This window comes from Scylla paramamosain, chromosome 13, assembly GCF_035594125.1.
Source record: "Scylla paramamosain isolate STU-SP2022 chromosome 13, ASM3559412v1, whole genome shotgun sequence".
NCBI lineage: Eukaryota > Metazoa > Arthropoda > Malacostraca > Decapoda > Portunidae > Scylla > Scylla paramamosain.
In genome coordinates, this window is record NC_087163.1 from 21,368,344 (window position 1) to 21,391,475 (window position 23,132).

General features: G+C 34.2%; 1 protein-coding gene across 8 annotated transcripts; it reads left to right on the plus strand.

Moving 5' to 3' along the window:
- Positions 1–456: 456 nt before the first annotated feature.
- LOC135106503 (arfaptin-2-like) lies at positions 457–23,132 on the plus strand. Of its 8 annotated transcripts, none has more exons than XM_064015572.1 (8): positions 457–561; positions 3,094–3,363; positions 3,663–3,884; positions 7,628–7,773; positions 8,168–8,343; positions 8,454–8,628; positions 10,381–10,529; positions 15,188–16,210. In XM_064015572.1, exons 2-8 carry the CDS (start codon positions 3,108–3,110, stop codon positions 15,243–15,245), a joined length of 1,182 nt encoding a protein of 393 aa, XP_063871642.1. In that variant the 5' UTR covers positions 457–561; positions 3,094–3,107; the 3' UTR covers positions 15,246–16,210. The 8 variants fall into 8 exon arrangements, with proteins under 8 accessions (XP_063871642.1, XP_063871644.1, XP_063871643.1 ...); XM_064015574.1 differs by having other exon boundaries at positions 508–629; XM_064015573.1 differs by lacking the exon at positions 457–561 and adding an exon at positions 655–809.

A 23,132-nucleotide genomic window follows, 5' to 3' on the forward strand; every position in this document is an offset into this window, starting at 1 on the left:
CAATTCTAAAACTTCTCCATAGACGTGCCTACATTTCTCTTTATTTTCCTGGATACATTAATTTAATCTTATTTTACTTATAGTAATTATCATTGCACATATTTATAACTAAGGAAGAGATCGGGAGCTCTGCCGGAAATACATTTAAAAAAATCATTATTTGTACATAAATAAATTAATCAGTTTACAGTAATTAGCTACATTATGAATCGGAAAGTGTATTTTTACAATTATCGCTGAACGAAAGCAAATTATCAGACAATAATCACTGACTGAGACATCAATGTGGATAGGTGTGCTGTAGTACGGTGGCCAGCACGTCTTCACTTTACCCATATTATTTGGCCATATGAACAAAAATACGCCAAATTGAATAATGCAGATTTTATTAATGGAACTTTACCTTCTTTCTTGGTTACCATAGTAAGTAAAATATGGGAGATGATGTGTGTCAATGGCTGGTGGCACCCCGCGCGGTGACGTCAGCAGCAGACAGCCTGTGTTGTGATGGTGGTTGACAGGTGGCGAAATTGCTCTATTTTTTATGACCTACAGCTTTAGGTGAGCAAATATCACCCTCAAAAGCCCCATATCCATTACCTACACACCATGTTACCCTAGAGTGTGAGGTAGGGTGGCTCTGAAAGCTTAGTAGCATTGTATTGAGGTAGTGGTCTGTGTGAAGGTGTGTTGTGTTATTAAGCTACTCAGGTTGTTTGGCTTATTGGAGTTATTTCGTGCCGTCCAGTGCTGTAGGGAGTACAGCATTGATAACAGGCTGATAAGAAAAGGCGCGGTGCAGTAATCAGGTACGAGTATGAATACGGAATAAGTGTTTACGGTAATCTTGTTATCTCGTCTTCCCTTCCTTATCAGTGAAGCCGGATGCCGTTGGCCGTTTGGTTATATTAAGCTGAGCTACTCCAGCATCCTGTTTTACTTAGGAAGTTATTGATTTAGCTACTTAATTCATTGCAGGAGGGAGAGAATGGGCGGGCAAGTTAGTGTGAGAGGCATGAACAATTAACGCGGCACTTATGGGTCAGCGAAGGTCAGTTACAGTGTTGTTTCCAGACACTATGACCTTTGTGGGTATTATGCTCTAATGATGTTATATGTAATAATTCTCATTACTACAGTCACACTGGTCAAAATTCGGATTCCCAGCTGCTCTGTCCCTCCCATGGCTTACAGCTCTTGTGACTGCCACAGAAATTGGTGGTGGAGTCATTGTTTGCACCTTAATATAATCTTACACTCCATGTAGTTTCCATTATCATCATTATTGTTTTGTTTCATAGAGATCCTCATTTTTTCCAATATGGATTTGGACACCTTGTGAGTTGTCTACTTTTTTGCAGTCATGGGTGATCTCCAACACCCATTCTTCCTGTGTCTTCCTCTGCACACACACATTGCATATGGCCTTATCAAAGACTTTCCTTAAATGTGTCATGATGGTGCACCGTCCATATGAATGACTCGGTATGCTATTTTATGTAGATACCAAGTTAATGTCATGACTAGTTTGGAGGATCATGGAAGCACTGAAAATTTTACTGAAAGCAGGATGAACAGGCCATGAAAAACTATTGACAGGGATTGAGTCATTGACGAAACATTCCGCTACATGCAAGGCCAGTGTGTTACCTGTCAGGCCAGGATGATTGCCAAGTCCTGGGTGATATTTGGCTGACCTTGATTGTCCTACCACTGCAGTGATTTTGTGAAGTATTAACAAGATTTCATACCCCATCTCTGTAGATATGAAAGTAATATAGAATAAGGGTCCCCAGTCCATTCAATATGTCTCTTTTAGTTGCCTTCTACAAATTTAGGAACAGTTTAAAATATGTAGAGAATGCAGTAGCTGTATTCTGCCAACGCAGCCATAAAGGCAAAAACCTGTTCTGCCATACAAAACAAAATCATGGTGCTTTTAAGGCAAACATTTTTTTTTGTCATTCTACGTATAATTATCAGTGAATATCTTTACACAGTGTCTTAAGGTCATAGTTCTGTGTTAGTGGATCCAGAAACCTAAAATGCTTTCATAATTTAGATTAGTGTCAGTGTCAGTTAATCCTTTTACTGTAAGGTGGGCATGATTTTTTTTTTTTTTTTTTTTTTTTAATTTTTTTTTTATCACCTGCAAGGCTGGGCATTCTTGTTAGGCATGAATTTAATTATATGAAGGTATGTAAACTCAGATGCTCTGTGCACTTACTGACACTATGCTGCCAATAATAAAACATACAAATATAATCATCACCATTGTACCATGTCATGGAAATATTTAGTGTTAACATTGTAGGTATATGGATGCATCTGAATTTATACTTGTGTTCAAAAGATGTTAACGAGAATACTGCCAGCACGGCATAAACCTATTCAGCAACTATTATCCTCCTTACAGCATCTAGAATCTGCCTAAAATTATCAACTGATCTTATCAAGATAACACTTGCTGGGCTATCGATGTTGCCAGCTACTCTTTTAGTGTTATTTTATCCAAGCTCTTTTATTCTTTTATAAATAATGTCACAATGTAACTTGTATAAATTATATCATGTTTGTGGCAGTAATTTTGGATGTGATGAAGATTTTGCATGACATGCAAAATAGTGTGTAAACATTTGAAAAATATATATGAAATTTATTGATTTAACCAACAAAGTTTAGTTTTGAATGTGATCCTGTCACTCTGCTTAGCACCAGCATGTGTTCATCTGTACTTTTGCCCTGTTGAGATAGCATTACGTAAAGAAGTACATCACTAGTGTAATAGCAAAAGTAGATATTGGGTCTCTGAAAATATTCATTTGTTATTTGTTATTGTGAAAGAAATCTATCAACTTTTGCAATGAACACCATGGATATATTTGGTAAGCAGTGTTAAGGTTTATCATGGAATCACCAAAGTATCAATTTATGCTTAAGGAAAATGCTATTATTTGCCTTTATTAAAAAGTGTAACTTAGTATATATATTATTCTGTATAACTTTTACAATATAAGATACTGAAGAGAAAGAGTACAGGAAGTTACCTGCAAGTTATTGTCTTTTGGTAATAAGATCTAAATTCTTTCACAGAGTTCACCCAAAAGATGGACGGAGATCTTAGTGAGGGAGGGATGCAGACTGTGGCTCTAGGTGATGGTGCCACCAGTGGAGAGGGCCACCAGTCTGCTCCTTCAGACCCAGCGCTTCCTTGGCCTGGACCCAACTCAGCAATGCCAGCACAGTCAGCGGCCCCTCCTTCACAGCCCATCCCAGCACCCCAGGCTCGTCCCACATCCCTCCCACAGTACCCACACAATCCTGGGTCTGCCTATACCTCACCAAATAGTGCCAATAGTCCTGGTAGGTTTTGTTCAAGCCTTCCTAGTATTTTATTTTTTTCTTTGTCTCCTTAATTTATGCTGCCATGTAACTAAATTTTATCCACTCATTTTAGAAGACATCCATTCAGTTGATTTAATCCTTTGGTATACATAGAGGTAAAAAAAAAAAAAGTCAGTTTTTTTTTTTTGGTGTGGGTATGACTGAAATGTTTCTTGACTAGAATTAGGTTTTGATTAATGTTTGCATGAGACTTGAAAAGATATTTATTTCTTTTAAAATGTTTCTGAGCTTCAGTCCCTATGTAAGGAATATTTCAGAGTACGGCAATAAGTGGGACTGTTATATCTCGCCGTTTCCAGCCATGTCACCAATACCGCTGGCCACTCCAACTACTCCTGGCACTGAAAACGGAGCTGCGATAGTACGTTCGGGTTCAAGTAAAATGGAAAGCATAAAAACTTGGTCCATATCCACCTACAAATGCACCAAGCAACTTCTGTCAGAGAAATTGGGGAAGTCTTCTCGCACTGTAGATGCAGGTTAGTATACCATGGATGCACACCAGCTTTGTAGGCAGCTGTTAGGATGTGAATAGTCTGATAGTAGTATATTAGAGTGCCTCATTTATGTTGTGTGTGTGTGTGTGTTTTTTTTTTTTTTTTTTTTTTTTTTATGTAGGAGGAACACTGGCCAAGGGCAACAAAAATCCAATTAAAAAAAAGCCCACTGAGATGCCAGTCCCAGAAAACGGTCCAAAGCATTAGTCAAAAATTGAAGGATAAGTGTCTTGAAACTTCCCTCTTGAAGGAATTCAAGGCATAGGAAGATGGAAATACAGAAGCAGGCAGGGAGTTCCAGAGTTTACCAGAGAAAGGGATGAATGATTGAGAATACTGGTTAACTCTTGCATTAGAGAGGTGGACAGAATAGGGGTGCGAGAAAGAAGAAAGTCTTGTGCAGCGAGGCTACAGGAGGAGGGGAGGCATGCAGTTAGCAAGATCAGGAGAGCAGTTAGCATGAAAATTGCGGTAGAAGATAGCTAGAGATGCAACATTGTGGCAATGAGAGAAAGGCTGAAGACAGTCAGTTAGAGGAGAGGAGTTGATGAGACGAAAAGCTTGTGATTCCACCCTGTCTAGAAGAGTATGAGTATGAGTGGAACCCCCCTAGACATATGAAGCATACTCTATACATGGATAGATAAGATGTACAGAGTTAGCAGCTGGGGGGTGAGAGAAACTGGCGGAGACGTCTCAGAACGCTTAACTTCATAGAAGCTGTTTTAGCTAGAGATAAGATGTGAAGTTTTCAGTTCAGATCATATGTAAAGGACAGACCAAGGATGTTCAGTGTAGAAGAGGGGGACAGTTGAGTGTCATTGAAGAAGAGGAGATAGCTATTTGGAAGGTTGTTTTGAGTTGATAGATGAAAGAATTGAGTTTTTAAGGTATTGAACAATACCAAGTTTGCTCTGCCACAATCAGAAATTTTAGAAAGATCAGAAGTCAGGTGTTCTGTGGCTCCCCTGCGTGAAATGTTTACTTCCTAAAATGTTGGACATCTATGAAAAGACGTGGAAAAGTGCAGGGTGGTATCATAAGCGTAGAAGTGGATAGGACAAGAAGTTTGGTTTAGAATGTCATTGATGATTAATAAGAAGAGAGTGGGTGACAGGACAGAACTCTGAGAAACACCACTGTTAATAGATTTAGGAGAAGAACAGTGACCATCTACCACAGCAGCAATAGAATGGTCAGAAAGGAAACTTGAGATGAAGTTACAGAGGGAAGGGTAGAAGCCGTAGGAGGGTAGTTTGGAAATCAAAGCTTTGTGCCAGACTTTCAAAAGCTTTTGATATATCCAAGGCAACAGCAAAAGTTTCACCAAAATCTCTTAAAAGAGGATGACCAAGACTCAGTAAGGAAAGCCAGAAGATCACCAGTACAGCAGCCTTGATAGAACCCATGCAGGCAATCAGATAGAAGGTTGTGAAGTGATAGATGTTTAAGAATCTTCCTGTTGAGGATAGATTCAAAAACTTTAGATAGCAGGAAATTAAAGCAATAGGACAGTAGTTTGAGGGATTAGAACGGTCACCCTTTTTAGGAACAGGCTGAATGTAGGCAAATTTCCATCAAGAAGGAAAGGTAGATGTTGACAGACAGAGTAGAATGAGTTTGATTAGGCAAGGTGCAAGCATGGAGGCACAGTTTCAGAGAACAATAGGAGGGACCCCATCAGGTCCATAAGCCTTCTGAGGGTTTAGGCCAGTGAGGGCATGGAAAACATCATTGTGAAGAATTTTAATAGGTAGTATGAAGTAATCAGAGGGTGGAGGAGAGGGAGAAACAAGCACTGAATTGTCGAAGGTAGAGTTTTTAGCAAAAGTTTGAGCGAAGAGTTCAGCTTTAGAGATAGATGTGATAGTAGTTGAAATAAAGATTGTAATAATATAGGAGGGGAAAGAAGAAGCAAAGTTATTGGAGATATTTCTGGTTAGTTGCCAAAAGTCATGAGGAGAGTTAGATCTTGAAAGATTTTGACACTTTCTATTAATGAAGGAGTTTTTGGCTATTTGGAGAACAGACTTGGCATGGTTCCGGGCAGAAATATAAAGTACATGAGATTCTGGTGATGGAAGGCCTAAGTATCTTTTGTGGGCCACCTCTTTATCATGTATAGCATGAGAACAAGCTGTGTTAAATAGAGGTTTGGAAGGTTTAGGTCGAGAAAAAGAGTGAGGAATGTACGCCTCCATGCCAGACACTATATCATCTCTGTTATGCACTTGGTACACAAAGACAGGTCTTTGACATGGAAGCAGTAGTCATTTTAAGAAAAATCAGCAAAATAATTCCTCAGGTACCCCCAACTAGTAGAGGCAAAACACCAGAGGCACCTCCGCTTAGGGGAATCCTGAGGACAGATTGAAGCGACACGACAAGATACAGATATGAGATTGTGATTGGAGGAGCCCAATGGAGAAGAGAGGGTGACAGCATAAGCAGAAAGATTAGAGGTCAGGAAGGGTCAAGAATGTTGGGCGTATCTCCAAGACGGTCAGAAATACAAGTAGGGTGTTGCACCAATTGCTCTAGGTTGTGGAGGGCAGCAAAGTTGAAGGCTAGTTCACCAGGATGGTCAGTGAAGGGAGAGGAAAGCCAAAGCTGGTGGTGAACATTTAAGTCTCCAAGAACGGAGATCTCTGCAAAAGGGAAGAGAATCAGAATGTGCTCCACTTTGGAAGTTAAGTAGTCAAAGAATTTCTTATAGTCAGAGGAGTTAGGTGAGAGGTATACAGCACAGATAGATTTAGTTTGAGAGTGACTGTAGTTGTAGCCAGATGGTGGAAAACTCAGAAGATTAAGAGCATGGGCACGAGAGCAGGTTAAGTCGTTGCACACATAAACACAACATCCAGCTTTGGATTGAAAATAAGAATAGAGAAAGTAGGAGGGAATAGAAAAGAGCTACTGTCAGTTGCTTCAGACACCTGAGTTTCAGTGAGGAAAAGAAGATGAGGTTTGGAAGAGGAGAGGTGAAAATTAGATCTTAGACTGTGAATGTTGCAGAAGTTAATGAAGAAAAAGTTGATGGGGGGGTTTGGGTGTCAAGACATTTAGGGTCGTTATCAGAAGAGCAGTCTGACCTGGGGACATTTGTCTCCCCAGATTGGACTCCGAGGCTGGTGTAGGAGTTGTCATGATAACCTGTGTTTCAGTGAGGAAAAGAAGATGAGGTTTAGAAGAGGAGAGGTGGTGTTCTACAGATTGAAAATTAGATCTAAGACCACAAATGGTGTAGAAGTTAATGAAGAAAAAGTTGAGGGGGTTGACAGTAGTTTAGCAGTAGGCTAAATGTTTAAATGTTATACAGTAAGATTTTGATAACTCATGTTTGCTTTTCTAGAAATTTTGTAAATATAATTCACATTATGAAATTGCCAAGGTGAGTTTTGTTCATTCTTTGATCCTCATCTGTAGTATAATATCTTGTCATATAGCATAGAAAACTATATAGTGTTGTTTGATTGAGTAGGAAGCCTCTCTCTCTCTCTCTCTCTCTCTCTCTCTCTCTCTCTCTCTCTCTCTCTCTCTCTCTCTCTCTCTCTCTCTCTCTCTCTCTCAGTATTTTGTGTGGTAGATAATGTGTGAAATTTGAAAGAAATGGTCAAAATTAATGAAAATCTGTATTGAGTCATTACTTATAGGAATATTTATATTACAATATTATTTTGACACATTGCTCTGTTTTCTTAACATTTTTTTGTATTGAATTTCAGAACTAGAAGCCCAGATTGAGGCACTTCGTGACACACAGCGGAAATACTCACAAATATTACGATTGGCAAGGGCTTTGTCCTCTCACTTCTACCATGTTGTACAAACACAACAGCAGCTTGGTGATGCTTTTGCAGATCTTGCACAGGTTAGTTGCATTGCTTTAAAATTAGTGAAATTCTAGTTGAGAAATTAGTGAGAAGCCTCTACATTGCTGTATGTGTATTAAATGCTGAATGAAACAAATGTTAGGCCTCAACTTGTTGAATATATTGAATGCATGTGTAGGGGGACATGGTGCTTATTTAGATTTATTAGTGTTTTTATAGTTAACAGAGAATGAGTTACATTCATGTGGTATTATCTCTATCTATATTTTTCCTGTCTCTCCTTTAGTTCATGTACACTCTTCACTGGTATTACCTCTTCTATCTCATTTCAGACACCTATTCTGCTATGGAGAAAGCTGGACTTCTTTATATTAGTCAATCATCTTTCCTTTTTTAACTTTTTCTATGCATTGCATTACTTTCCTGTTCCAGAAATCACCAGAACTTCAGGAAGAGTTTATATACAATGCAGAGACTCAGAGAACCTTAACCAAGAATGGTGAAACTCTTCTTGGTGCTCTAAACTTCTTTGTTTCATCTGTCAATACTCTCTGCAACAAAACTATGGAAGACACCTTGCTGACTGTCAAATTATATGAATCTTCTAGGTAAGATATCAGCCCACCATAATTATTGGTGCCTAGCCTAGTTGAGTATAGCATGATGGAGCAACAACCCAGTGTCTCAGCTTTGTGTTAATGAGTGATTTTTTCTTCAGAATTGAATATGATGCCTATCGTAGTGACCTGGAAATGCTATCTCAGCAGCCTCGTTCTGAAATAAGTTCCATCAAACTTGAGGAAGCTCAGCGTAACTTCAATGGACACAAGGCTCACTATGATAGGCTAAGAGCAGATGTTGCCATTAAGCTAAAATTCCTGGAAGAGAATAAGGTATGATTGTAATTGTTATGATATCCATCATTGTAGACTTGCAGAAAGATTTGTAGCACAAGCATTCAAGCATATAAGCTGATAGTGAGGTTGATATTTGAATTGATGTATTGAAGAGAGAGAGAGAGAGATATAGATGGGAACTACATACATGGAATCAAAATAAAGAAATGTTTGTAACAGTTTTATGCTGTTGAGTTTTGTGTGAATGTAAGGCATGAACTTAAAGTTTGAAGTTGAAAAGTCAAGTAGCTTTTTCAATGATGTTGATGGCAAATAATGACATTAATACTGGAATGCTTGATAACATTTTATATATCCATGGCATTAATCCCATAAGATTTAGTAAATCATTGATTTAAATTTTCACAAATAAGAGAAAAATTACGGCTTTATTCTACAAAATTTTATAAAGGCCTTATGCTAGTGGGCACAACCTGCTTGACCAGTTTGCAGTCATGTTAGAAGAATACTGCCACAAAATTCTTGCTTTTTTAAAGGCCACTAAAAGGTAGGAGCAAGGGGACTGGGAACCCTCCCTGCTACATAATTTATTGCTACAATTAGATACAGTCGGTACATCTCAGTGTGATAATGGAATTGCATGTGGACAACTAGCAAGACTATTAGTTTGCCACTGTTTTCACTATGGAAAAGCTGTGCAGGAAGATATCACTGCCATATGGCAACACTTGAGTTTTGCTTATCACTTTGACTGACAAAAACAGTCAGTATAATTACACTTACCTGGAGAAACATGTACTCCCTTATCAAGTGCCTTCACCCTTAACCCTGCACAGCTTTGAGTAACACATACATATTTGCATGTGCAAATTTCTCATCATGTCTGAGATACACACAAGAGAGGCTAACATAGTGAGAGTGATTGAGTGCTGCAAATGAAAACCCAGTAATAAGGAAATATGTCAGCATACTGACCTAAATAAAGTTACAATACACTGTTTGCTATCCAAGTTTAAAGCTTTTTAGAGTATGAGATACCAGGCGGTGTATTGTAACTTGATTTAGGCCAGTTTGCTGACATATTTCCTTATTCATTTGCAGCACCCAATCACTCTCACTATGTTAGCCTCACTTGTGTGTGTCTCAGACATGAAGAGAAATTTGCACATGCAATTATATATGTGTTACTCAAAGCTGTGCAAGGTTAAGGCTGAAGGCACTTGATAAGGGAGTACATGTTTCTCCAGGTAAGTGTAATTATACTGACTGTTTTTGTCAGTCAAAGTGATAAGCAAAACTCAAGTGTTGCCATATGGCAGTGATATCTTCCTGCACAGCTTTTCCATAGTGAAAACAGTGGCAAACTAATAGTCTTGCTAGTTGTCCATATGCAACTCACCACATTTGTGTTGAGATGTGCCAATTGTAGGTGTTATGTAGATACTTTGTCTTGCCTATTTCCCATTAATGGAGGATGTTAACCATATAGATAAATAAGTAAATTACTCTGACAGATTTGAGATGCTTCTAAGAGATAGCAGTTTTTCAGTATCTGAACACATCATTCATTAACATAGTTTTTGTGAACAATGAAAAATTGAATTATGTGTGAATATATTTTTGTTTGCTTTTGTCCAGTTTTTTTGTTGATTGTTTCTTAGATGTTGCCTTACTTGTTTAGAAAAAAAATTGTGTAAAGAAATTAATATTCTTTTGAAATATTCTTTCTCTTCATTAGATTTTACTCATTTTACAGCATGAGTGATTAAATTGAAAACTCTTTTTCAGGTGAAAGTCATGCACAAACAGCTGCTTCTCTTTCATAATGCTGTGTCTGCCTACTTTAGTGGCAACCAGACAGCCCTGGAGGCCACCCTCAAGCAGTTTAATATCAAGCTGCGCAGTCCCAACACCGCACCCCCATCATGGTTGGAGCAGTGAGTTATGCAGGCTGTCTCATGACTTATTTACTTTGCTCACTCACTAAGGTTCTGAGGGCTTGTCTTTTTTCTTGGCATCTCTTCATATAAAGCACTGTTTGCTTTTGCATCTTGGTAATTTTTATGATAATGGGTTATTTGGTTTTGTGCTTTGGAATTGTCTAGTCCATCTCTGAAATGAAGGGGAATTTCTTCATGTATGCTTTTAAAACATAATATTAATGCTTTGGAAAACCCTAACTGAATTACAATTCACAGTTAACATTAGAAACCAAGACTTGCATTGCAGGAATAGAATATAGTAATTTGTAATGTTGGAATGTCATAACTTGTCATTCTACTAAATGACATCCTGTTACTTGACCATTAAGGGTAATAGCAAGAAATCAGCAGAACTTGGAGAACTAGGAAAGTCTTAGATTGTTCATATTGACACGTCCACAATATAAAGAATAGTTGACTGGGGGCTGTTCTTGTGGTCTGGGTAAGCTGTCATTTCTCAGGGTTGGCAAGAAATCCCTGATATGTTAGGATTCTTCAAGGTTGTGTTTTCTCCTTCATATCAAAGGTCCTGAATGAAATGTCAGGTAATGTTTGGGACTATTAACATACTGCTTTAATAACATTGCTATGATATTTGCTGCAATAGCTTTTTGAGTTTCTTGTATTGTTTTGCCACAAGCCACTGGATGCCCAGCTGGATGGAAAAGCTAAAGTTCAAAGACTTGTCAGTGATTTCAGTTTTGCTGGAGATGTTACAGAGCAGCGACTGACTGATCCAATTCCCTTGGAATTCATCATATTGATAAGTTTGAATCTGCTTGTACATACATAATGAATGGCACATATTCTTGTTACAGCAATACATTTTGTCTTGCACCAAGTTGTTGCTCTGGGATTACAATGCTAAAATATGCACCTGCCTAGCACGCTTCTAATGCCACTCACACCTGGCCTGGCGTGACTACATGTTCATAGATGGTAATTTCCAAGCCACAGAGTAAACTTTCATCAGATTTTTAAATAAAAGTCTTTGGAATTCTTTTTGTGAGTGTCCTTATAATTCTGAATTAGTTTCCAAAATTATGTTCCATACTTAATAGACATGTTGTGGCTTACTACACTGTGATTCAACTTATTCATGAGATTTCTTTTATATACCTCAATAGTAATGCTTCTAAATATAGATCACAAAGCATACATAGGTCATGAAATATCATACCAGTAACATCTTGAAATGCAGAGTTGAAATATATCTTACTGAGGTTAAATAAAGTGAGTTGTAGTAGACAAAAAAGCACCCTGAATACCTGAGCTAGAAATGAAGAAAGATACTGTATTAAATACTGCTTTGAGCTCGGGTGATATTTTTCACACATAAGCAGAACACCTGTAATGGTATCATGTTTCTCCTAACCCACTTCCTGCCTTACAAACACCATTTAATGACTTGATACATCTGTAGATACTCCACATACAAGAATCTTACTTCAAATAATAGTTGTTTGACATTCACTAATCCATTATAATATATATATATATATATATATATATATATATATATATATATATATATATATATATATATATATATATATATATATATACACACACACACACATATATACACATATATATGTATGTATGTATGTATGTATGTATATATGTACAGGCTAGGCAAAGAATTTGTCAGAAGCTCAGAAGATAGTAGCTCAGTGAAAATTGTTTTCTTTAGTTTTTAAGTAGCATGGAAAGATGGAAAATATTAACAGCATGCTTGACATAGATCTTCATTAATACAAAGAATATGTTATTTGACTTAAAAGTAAGAAAGTGAAGTATCACATTACTTGGTGTTATTACAGTACTTTCAGTAATGAAAGTGTTAAAGGCATGATTTTCTGTGTGAATAAAACATTAGAAAAATACAAGTTTGGTGCTGGCATCTGTCAGAGAAATCAGCTGCATGAAGCTGGAGAGACAGTCCGGCAGCCTTTGTAGTGTGTTTTGCATCTGTGTTTATAGTTTCATTATACACCATTGCCTTAAAGTAAAAGCATTTGTAAATTTTAAAAAAATATATTCTTGAGAATAAATTTTTCTGTATTCAGAATACTTTTGTGGTGACTTTCATTTTATATGAACTTTATTGTTTCAACACTCAACATCTACAGGCTTATATACTACAGGCTACATACTGAGTGGCAATAGTCAGTGCTTGACTTTGAATTTTGGATAAACTTTAAATATTATGGTATTTCTTGCCAGTCCTGAAGCTTGGATGTTATTGCAAGCTTTTTGTGCGTTTGGGTTCAAAATTTTCATAATTATCATAAAATAGATCAAACTTATGTGGCTGTAGTTTGATGGTAAACTAAATAATCAGATATGTTATGCATTACCAAAATTCACTGGCATGGTGCCTCTAACCAAGATATGACCTCTTTCTCATCAGAATATTAAAGGTGTCAGTTTTTACATTTTGATTTTTTTTCATTTATTTATTTATTTATTTATTTTTTTTTTTTTGACAGTGAACTATCAGTTGTATGGGAAATTGTTTATATATATATATATATATATATATATATATATATATATATATATATATATATATATATATATATATATATATATATATATATATATATATATATATATATATATATATATATATATATATATATATATATATATATATATATACACACACACAAACATTTGGTATTGGAGTTATGGACATGTACACTGGTCATGGTGTTTGGTAGTAAAACTATGAACTACATGTGAGCATTGTGTTGTATTACTAATTTTGTCCCTCCACATGCTGTTCATTGGTGTCATTGACAACATGATGCTGCTGCTTTTGTATGTTATTCTTTTGTTATGTTTTATATGAAATTACTAAAATAGTGCTCTGTTTCAAAATGTTGATTGTATTATATGCTGAAGCACTGTTTCATGATTTTTAATTGAATCAGTGCTTATTATATATTATATATACTTGATTTTCATAGTCTCTTATGTCATTTATATACTGTATTTATTCAACAAGTCATATAGGTTGGCTTTGCCATTAATTTATGAACTGTATTTTATTGATCTTGATGTCCTGGTAATTGTCATGATAATTTTGGAAATATTGTTAAGGAAAGAATGATTTCAAACATTCACAGCTAACCATACTTTTCATGCAAAATCTGTAGAGAAAAGTAAATATTGCATTTGTAAAAAATAATGAGACAATGCAACAAAAATAGTGAATCATTTGTCAAATGAGATTCAGGAAAAAAGCATTGCATAGTTGTGTTGGCCTTCTTGTCTTGTCTTATAGGTATTTATATGGAGTGTGCTAGCAGCTAAATACAGTACATCATAGACACTGCAGCTTCACATACATGTCTTTTGCAGTGAGATACTCAGCATATATTGCCAGTCTAATTCACATTACATTGTTATCAAATTACTTTATGAATTGTATTACTTCGTGTGGAGTTCTTTTGCTGCCAGCAGGATGTATCCAGTAATTAATATAAGTTCCACAAGCACTTCATTGTCTAGAATGAGCTATAATTTCATGGAAATGTCTCCTCATTTATTACTTGAAAAATTGTACATAATACCGCCCATTCAATAGTGAGAGAACCATACTGCATCTTTCAAAATATAATTTTTCATCACGGGTATAGCAGGACAATAGATAGGCTGGTAAGATGTCTTCATTTCAGTCAATTGGAAGTTATACCAGGGTATGTGTGTTACCAAACATAATGCCTTATGCAGCATATAAATTTGTCTGTTTGTTGTATTTGTCTTTTCCTTAGAATGCCTAAGCATGAAAAGGGAAAAAATACTTGGATATATATTTACTCACAGACAAATTACCATTGACTGCCTATGGCAGTTTATTGTATGAATGGAATTGTTTACTTTGTATTTAGAAAATAACAATGTCATACATTGTAGAGTAAATTGTGCAAGAAAATTTCTGTCAACCACAGTCCACAATGTTTTCCACATGTGATCACGGCAGTTTCTACACTTTTCTGCATTATTTTTATAGTAGCATATGTGTATGTGTGTGTGTGTGTGTTTATATATATATATATATATATATATATATATATATATATATATATATATATATATATATATATATATATATATATATATATATATATATATATATATATATATATATATATATATATATTTATATGTATATATACATATACAAGTAGATTAGACATATATTGTACCTTAGATGGCGTATAATTATATACTTTGGTTTGGTTTGGTATGCTATTTTTTTTTTATTATTATTATTTTATTTTATTTTTATTTATTTATTCATTCATTTATTTTTATTTATTTATTTTTTATTTATTTATTTTATTTATTTATTTATGTATTTTTATTTATTTATTTATTCATTTAATTTTATTTATTTATTTATTTTTATGGTATTTATTTTTTATTATTTTTATTTATTTATTTATTTTTATTTATTTATTTATTTTTATTTTTTTATCTTTTTATTTATTTATTTATTTTTTTTATTTTTTTTATTTTTATTTTTATTTATTTATTTATTTTTTATTTATTTATTTTTTTTTTTTTTGTTCTCTAGTTCAGTGTTTTTATTTCCTTTTCAGATCTGTGCCAGAGACGTTTCAAACTATATTTGGTTCCCTAAGCTCCCCAACCAAGTAATGTAAAGCCTACAGTCAGCTCAGTAGCAGATCAGCAGTGTTCTTGCCATAGGATCTTGCAGTGCTTTTTTTACCTGCTTTACACGTCTAGATTTATAAGTATGGCATATTTTCTGGTGCCATTATTATATATCTGAAGAAAGTGATAAGGTGGTTACCTCTTCTTGCTTTGGCATATATGTGACCAAAGCTTGTCTCGTATTAAATATGTATTGAGTATTGCTTTTATAGGTGGGCATTCCAGAATAATCCGTAAGGAAGGAACATGGTGCTGCCTGGCTCCAGTGTTGGTGTGAAACTGAGCATCACACTATGAGATTAGTTGTTGAATTATGTCCACTTATATTTGTACAGGTCACTCAAGCTAAGAACAGGGTGCACCAAAAAGACATATTTTGTTAAGTTTCTCAGAAACAGTGGAACATACAAATATGCAAGAAATTTGAAAGAGAATTCACCAAATTTCTGATTGATGCATTGTATGAGTTTAATAAAGATTCAGCTTTGCAGGGAATATTGTGGCTCTGAATAATTTCTCAGAAATAATAGAAAATTCAGGTGCATATTATTTTAAGCTTTAGATGAATAGCAGTTGTAATAAATTTTTTTTCTTTTTTTCTTTTTTATATTGTTACACTGTTAGTTTATAATTTAAATGGTACTAAAGAATATCTATTGTTTGTAATATTTTTTAAATAATATTTTCATCCAATATTATTATGTAATGTCACCCACCAGCTATTAATTCCACTTATTTATGAAAACATGAAATTATTTGTTCACCAAACACTACCACAGTATATTTCATAGTTATTATATCATATTTTGCATGATGCTCCAAGGAAACATTTTTATTATCATAGGTTTTACTTTTTCACTACATCAATCTTCTGAATAAAATTATTCTGGCCCTTATCACATTAATATATTTTTATGTCAGAATTAAATATATTGCCATGTTAATATGATTCTTTTTGTATGACTGACTTACATTTTGAGGCGAAGACAATGATAATCAAGTGCCACTACATGTACTCAGAATAGAGGGTATAAAGTGACATCATAACAGAAATATGTGGAGTTTTACACTTTCATAAATTATTAAGATAAGAATTTTCTATCTTGAAAATCTTTTTCCCAGGAACCAAGTAAGGAACACATTATATAATTATATACATTATGTTTCAGTGAGATAAGTCAGTTACCTGTAGGTTAAAGCCTCCATGTTTAACATTTCTGATGTAAAGTAACTGATTACAGTCAGTTTAGAGCAAACTCAAAATTTAAAGTATGTGGCATATATACTGTGGCCTGGATTTCAAAATAATAGAGGAAACAATTCAGCACTGAAAGATTTGAGTTTTCAACTGTCCCTATGCTATGATGCTGTGACATAATCAGTGCAAGATAGAAGAATATTTTGAGGCACTTTGTGGGGATCAACCAAGGAAGTGGCTCAGAAGAAGCCCCAGAACATCTTTACTACTTCATGTAATTTATCACATAATTAAAATTTTGGAACTCTATACTTGAGTTCCAAGGTTGTGCTGTACTAAGACAAAACATTGAGTACCTTGCAGGACTGGTGGTGATTGGCATGTGATTGGCTGTAACTCTTAGCTATGTATGGTTTACTTCTTCCAAACAACTATGATTAGGTATAGTATGTATTGGCTTTGAAGCGTAAGCTATTTGTTTGTATGAGTTCAGTGTGTTAGCTTGAGCATTCTAAAGGTTTACTTGCATGTGCATGATTGTGTGCTAGTATTTTCTAAATGATGTGACATGGAATTTTGTTACTTGCATATTTGTAGACAAGAGCATAAGTTGAGATACAAAAATGAAATACATACACACACACACACACACACACACACACAGTGGAACCTCAGTTCATGAACTTAATTCATTCCTGAATGCTGTTCGAAATCCAAAGTGTTAAAAGACCAAAACTATTTTCCCCATAGTGGCTTATGACAGACACTTCCACAGCCAAGATTGCCGTTCCACAGCATCTCCAGCTCACAAATTATTTATCCAGAATGGATGTATTGAATGAACTTAGTGGGACAGAACTCAATCAGAAGATACTGTTTAGACCAATCTAGTGAGGGAAGCCCTAAAGAGGGCACACAGAGAGGAGCAACCCACTTGCTGCTTAGATGGTGATCATAACACTTAGACATCTTACTTATGGGAAAAGCTACTGGAAAAATGCAGTTGTGTAGTAGTGATGCCATTGGGGGTCATCGAGTGAAGCACAGGTGGCTCGGGATGAGTCCTGAGCACTGAAAACTTTGTTTACGTTGAGACCTTTCAATGGGATCACATTTATCTTATTTCAAAGATTGAATTACTGTCATATACTCTCCATTTCTCCTCCAAATATATAAAAACAAAGTGAATATTTATAGAAACTATAAATTAGTAATAAATGCCAACTTTTGCTGTGTCTTTTAATATGTGAAATCAAGTAACTGTTCTAAAACCAAATTATGGTACTGCAAACAAATCAGTAGCTCAAAATTTTGTTCAAAAACTGATTTGTTGGATAAGGGAGGCATTCAGTAACTGAGGTTCCAATATATATATATATATATATATATATATATATATATATATATATATATATATATATATATATATATATATATATATATATATATATATATATATATATATATATATATATATATATATATATATATATATATATATATATATATATATATATATATATATATATATATATATATATATATATATATATATATATATATATATAATGTGTGGTAATGTGTATTGATACCCATTTACTTTTTTTCATGTGCTTTCTCTTTTGTCATACATTTTTATTTTTTCTACAGGGGTGAATACTAGCAGTTGTCTAATGAGGCGATTTGAAGTAAGCAAATCTGTTTATGCATAAGTATGAGTGCTTGCTTTTACCAACAAGGAAAGGATCTTTCTTATGTGCTTTAAAATTATCTTTATAATGTCAAGCATCATGTGAGATGATATGTGAAACTTATTATTTTATGTATAGAATTCATATTTTCTATCTTATTATGTATTGTGCATTGTGCACAGTACATTATTATATTATTCATGTTAATTCTTTATGAGAGAAAACAGTCACTCTGAAGATAGCATAGTAAATACAGGAATGGGTATATAAAAATTCAGAATGAAGATTTCTCCAGGTATTGTTGGTTACTCATGAATTAATTCTTCAAAAGTAGACCAAGGTTTTACATGATTGTAAATTCTAGTAACTATTACACTAGTCACATTATTGAATTTTGTAACAACAACTCACACTTTTTGTTAAGCTAAAATATCCAAAGAATGCAGCAAACATGGTGACATGTAGCAGATTTATAATTTGTGTCATGCTTCACATTTATAAAAGAAGAGTTACAAAAAAGAAATTATACCTCAGATGTCTATGAATATTATGAAAAGATTCCATTTTGTACACAATAGTACTGAAAATAACTTGTTTTCTATAGATGGTTTCAGCTACATGATCTTGCAGATTGGCACTTAAGTGAAAGATCTGTGGGGCTCACCACTTGAAGGGCTCTCACCATGGCACTTGACTGTTTTGTGTGAATGTAATAGTGTCGGTGGCTTCTGCAAGGGTTTGAGAAAATTAGCTGCATACTTTTATGTAATTGCTTATTAGCAATTTTTTTTTTCTTTTTTTTAAGTTATGAATGGAAAGCATTAGGAGGAATTGTACTAGAAGTTAACTGGTATGTTGCTCATAATGCATAGCCTACAACCAATTACTTGCATTCCACAGTCCTTGACTCCCAAGGAAGCAAAGTACAATAAGGGCTTTTGAAGGTTTATATGCAAGAAAATAATTACTAGAGAGAGTAAATTTGTACAATTTAATGCTTTGAGAAAGAAGCTTAAAGTACTTGCTTACAGTTATGAAGATTAAAATGTTGCATAGCATCTTTAAATCTACAAAAGAATTTAACTGCATATACAGTTTGAAAGCTTTCACAATTAAGTTTTTAGATATTAAGCTTTATTCTTCCCACATTATAACAACTTAAAGAGAACATTTTATTGCTGCTAAAAATTGTATTTTCTGACATTTGGCACAATATCAATAACTTCCTTGTCTTAAGAATATCATGTTAACTAGCAGAAAGAAAAATTACAGATAATTACTAAAATCAGTTTAGCAAAGTCTGAAACACAATTTTGATAGCACATCATTGATATTGTCAATATACAAATTGCACTGAACTATATAAATTGGCAAGCTGCCATCAGATAACTAAGACTGATCAATAAAAAAAATATTAAGAATATTCATCTTTAAATAGTGAAATAAAAGTCATGTACTTATTACATTTGTATTTCTAAAACTGGATCACTGACCCTGGCAAGTAACTGATGGGCAGGTTTATAACTTTAGTGTTTGTGTGAATGATGGGCATATTAGATTATGGAAATTGTTTTGTATACAAAAAATTTTGTAAACATTGTTGTGTGTTGGTTTTTACTTGTCTTATTTTATGTTCACATAGTATGTGTTTGTTCAGAAAACTCCCAAGTACGTACTGGACTAACATAGCTGTGCCATCTTGCGAGATGTAGTTAGGTGTGACACTACACTTCAGAGTGTATATAATATATACATATATATATATATATATATATATATATATATATATATATATATATATATATATATATATATATATATATATATATTATACACACACACAGACTGTCCTGGGAGAAAAGTCACACTCTCAGAAATGAGAGAGGAAATCATTGGAAGTTGGAAATATTCTCCTGTCAAGTGCTTTTAGCACCATGGTGTAGAAATTACAGGACATTTAAATATGAATATGTATCAAGAGCAAGTGGCTGCATATGAGCCATCCTGCAGTGTTCAGCTCATCATTGTTGTCATATGGCATTCCCTATGTTTTAGCTATTATTTGCTACAACAATACACCATGCTCTTGAATTTTATTTTTATCTTTATTTATGAAATTCTTGATGCGTGATTAAGTAACATCCTCATGATGCCAACATTCACCATTGCTGACCTCTCCCTTTTACCCCCATCCCCTTGACATCTCATAACACATTCAAATTTGAATGTCTTGTAACTTCTATACCATTTTGTCAAAAGCTCATCATAGAATATTTTTTTACTGAGAATGATTTGCATTTTTATTTCAGAGAATATTTGACTTTCCTCCCATGACACCCTGTATGTGTGTGTGTGTGTGTGTGTGTGTGTGTGTGTGTGTGTGTGTGTGTGTGTGTGTGTGTGTGTGTGCGCGCGCGCGTGTGCATGCGTGTGCGTGTGTGTGCGTGTGCGTGCATGGGTGTGTGTGTGTGTGTGTGTGTGTGTGTGTGTGTGTGTGTGTGTGTGTGTGTGTGTGTGTGTGTGTAATAGTAAAGAGAATTCTAAAATTTTGTCATTACGTAGTATTTGTTTTGGATTAAGTTGTGAGGATATATTTAAATGAGTAAGTCAAGATTAATGAATAAATGTAGACATGTAATAAAAAGATTAAAGCTTGTCCGCACTTAAGGCTAGACTGTGAAGTCTCCAGAGGCAGGCTAATACTAATCTAATATCAAGAAGTGTTAATTGAATTTAAGTAATTTCTCCTCTAATGATTTAAATGTTAATGAGAATCTTTCAATGCTTGAGTCCTTTGATTGGGAGTTATAATGCATTTTCTCTGTGTGTGCATAATTCAAGCCTTGTGGTAACCACACACAAGAATGAGATCATTCATGTAGACTGCATACACCACAGTGGAAATACAAAGACATTGGATGCATAAATCAACATTCTCTCTCTCTCTCTCTCTCTCTCTCTCTCTCTCTCTCTCTCTCTCTCTCTCTCTCTCTCTCTCTCTCTCTCTCTCTCTCTCTCTCTCTCTCTCTCTCTCTCTCTCTCTCTCTCTCTCTCTCTCTCTCTCTCTCTCTCTCTCTCTCTCTCATATCTGTTCATGGCAAGATCTCTGTCTGGTTTGTTAAATGGCCCAAGAGAAGTCCCCTGTCCTGTTCCAGTGGGTCCAGTGACTGCTAGTAGTTCCAACTTGACTTAGTTAGGAAATAGTGATAAAAAATATGATCCCATTGTCTGTGCAGCTTCTCTGTGGTATGCACCACGAATATGGCTGTGTATGAACTGGAAAAAAGTGGTGTCAGGTAAACCTTTTCCTTTTCAGCTGCCAGTCCCCCAGTTGATGCATTACTTTTTTATCCCCTTTCTTTTCTTTCCTTTACCTTGCTTTGTTAGTAAAAAGCTAATTTTTCCAGTGTGTGTGTGTGTGTGTGTGTGTGTGTGTGTGTGTGTGTGTGTGTGTGTGTGTGTGTGTATATGTGTGTGCTTTGCATGTAAGCTTTGTGTTGTTAATGTTAAGTAAAATTTCTTTCTACTTTGCATTGCCTATATACTGTATGAAAATATTCATATTGTGTGTTTATTAATACATTTTCACTGTCTTCTGAGGTATCTACCAGTTATTTATTTATTTTTTTTCCATAGAATTGGCATTTAGTTAAAGTATTAGGAATTGCTGCTATCATGTGCCTTGTTGACAGAAAGTAGTTATATATATATATATATATATATATATATATATATATATATATATATATATATATATATATATATATATATATATATATATATATATATATATATATATATATATATATATATATATATATATATATATACATACTTCTAATGTGTAAATTGAGCTGAACATAGAATGCCTTTCAGAAATAGGTTTGGACAAAGCTTGTCTTCATCCCAGTGGTGTTCACTGATCATAGTGACATCTGACTATTTTGTATTTGCTTCTAGCTGTTGCTTCAAAGAAAAATTATTGACTGAAAAATCAAAGCCCTTGAGTAGATTTGTTTTCCTAAGAAGATCCATGCAACATTTGTATAATTTATACATCCCTGGTAAAACTCTTTTAAGATAACAGTGTAACAGTGAACTGCAGTGACAATTATGCATATATCTATCATGAATATATATTACATGAAATGTAAGTTCTGTAAAAGAATTAATTGTGAACATAGTCAGTGTTTGGACACTTAAGTATGTGCACAGACACATTTCACTCTATTACTGGATTATAAGTATAATTAAATGCATTAAATTCATAATAATATCATAATACATTTTAATAATATGCTAGAAGATTGTGACATTAATTATAGAATATAGTTTATTTGATTTGACTGATTCATTTATTCATATGTTTATTTTATTACATTTCACAAATTTCCTTGTGTGTGCATTGACAGGAGTCATTTGCTTCAAGTGAACTAGCCTCACTCCGTGTCTTGTTGTGGCATTAAGAACAAAACAAAGAATGATAATGATATAACAAGGAATCACATGTGATCTTGTATCTCACTTTATTTTGTAAATTTTAGTGTGTAGTACATGATGTAATTGTTTTGCACTGTTATTGATACAGTTGCTGAAGGTGGAAATTAATATGGCCAGTGTTGTAATTTAATGAGGTGTTATAGTGGCTTTTTTCTTTGTGTGTGTGTGTGTGTGTGTGTGTGTGTGTGTGTGTGTGTGTGTGTGTGTGTGTGTGTGTGTGTGTGTGTAAAAATGGTGGTTGCTAATTTGCTATACTTTAGTTGAGGGGAATATTAAATTTTGTAAGTATACATACATATTTTTATCTTTTGTTCTGTAAAAATAATAGCAATATCATATTTTTCTTATAGGACATTAAAAGCATTAATTTAGTAAAAACATATAGTAGGCCAGCTTATATGGCATGAATTATATTAGTTATTATTGTGCTGCTCTCTCTTTCTTTTACATACATTAAATTTGAACGTAACATGCTACCAA